At 32.1% G+C, this 1,258-nt stretch overlaps 1 protein-coding gene across 1 annotated transcript in view; it reads left to right on the top strand.

Annotated features, from left to right (window-relative positions):
* Positions 1 to 6: 6 nt before the first annotated feature.
* The window catches only part of LOC111406245 (40S ribosomal protein SA-like), an 8,577-nt gene continuing 7,325 nt past the window's right edge, over positions 7 to 1,258 (top strand). The window contains exons 1-2 of the mRNA XM_023035546.1: positions 7 to 222; positions 1,204 to 1,247. Of these exons, the coding sequence (XP_022891314.1) occupies positions 90 to 222; positions 1,204 to 1,247 (177 nt within the window). The 5' untranslated portion in view covers positions 7 to 89. The remainder of the gene's footprint in view (positions 223 to 1,203; positions 1,248 to 1,258) is intronic.

Raw genomic sequence — 1,258 nt, 5'->3', positions numbered from 1 at the left:
TTCGCATTATCGCATCTTACCTACGTCTCTCTAAGCCAGAGCAAAAACCAAAACCCTAGCAAAGCAAAGGGCAAGAGGAATAACCAAAAATGGCGACCGGACCAAGGATTCTTTCAACAAAAGAGGCCGATATTCAAATGATGTTGGCTGCCGAAGTTCACCTCGGCACCAAAAACTGTGACTTTCAAATGGAGCGTTACGTCTTCAAGCGCCGAAACGACGGTAGATATATTTGCATAAATCACTATATAGATGTAGATTTGCATTTATAATTTTTATTAGACGGTTTGCTTAGTGAGATCCGTTCTAGTGTGAATCTTTTCATTTGTGATCTGTGATTTATCTTATAGAATTCTAGGTTTTCAACTTGATAAATAATGTGCAATATCAGAAACTGTGATTTTATGTTATGTTTATCACTAGACGATGTTTAATCTTTATGCATAATTAATATATATAAATCTGCATCTTTATTTGTATTTTTGATTAAATTATGGTTTATTTTTGTTATTATAAAATTAGATTAGTGTGAATTTTTTGAGTTTTGATCTGCCCTATGGAATTCTAGTTTTGTCAATTTGATAAGTAAGGTGCTAGCGATATATCACTCTTAATGGCATCAAAGGAATAAATCAATTAAAATTTTACCTTTTTTCCGGATTAGATCTACCTGCTTTGAATACCAATCAATTACATTGTTTTTTATGTATTAGGATGTTATCTTTTTTACTTTTTGGGTGATTATATGTTTCCTATGAGCAGATATTCATAGTAGATGAAATGTATAATTTTATAAAATTTCTTGAGTTGGTCTGTCAATGATTTTTTGTTGTCTAATTCTTCTGATTAAATCTCAGGTTAATGTTTCCGTGTTATACATTTTTGTGTTCTTAAATTTTGCTGTACTGTATATTATATTGGTTAATCCTTCAGTTATGCATGCTACACGATAAGATGATGCAGCTTATAGTAAGAATCAAATGAACCTAAGATGATTGTTTTTAGCAAATGTAGTCACTTCCCTTCCATAGGTTTTTATTTGGTCAGAACTCAATGAAACTAAAATGGGATTTGGCTGCATGTTCATGCTACTCAGCTGAGTCAAGTCACGACATGTCCGATGAGTGTACTTGCCAAGCTATAGATTTGAATATTCTGGTTTTCATTAATAAACATTTTTAATTATTGTATTTTCCTGTCTAGGAATTTACATCATCAACCTTGGAAAAACATGGGAAAAGCTTCAGATGGCAGCAAG

This window comes from Olea europaea, chromosome 12 (assembly GCF_002742605.1).
Source record: "Olea europaea var. sylvestris chromosome 12, O_europaea_v1, whole genome shotgun sequence".
NCBI classification, from domain to species: domain Eukaryota; kingdom Viridiplantae; phylum Streptophyta; class Magnoliopsida; order Lamiales; family Oleaceae; genus Olea; species Olea europaea.
Note: the sequence above shows the minus strand (reverse complement) of the source record. Positions and strands in the feature narration are given on the sequence as shown.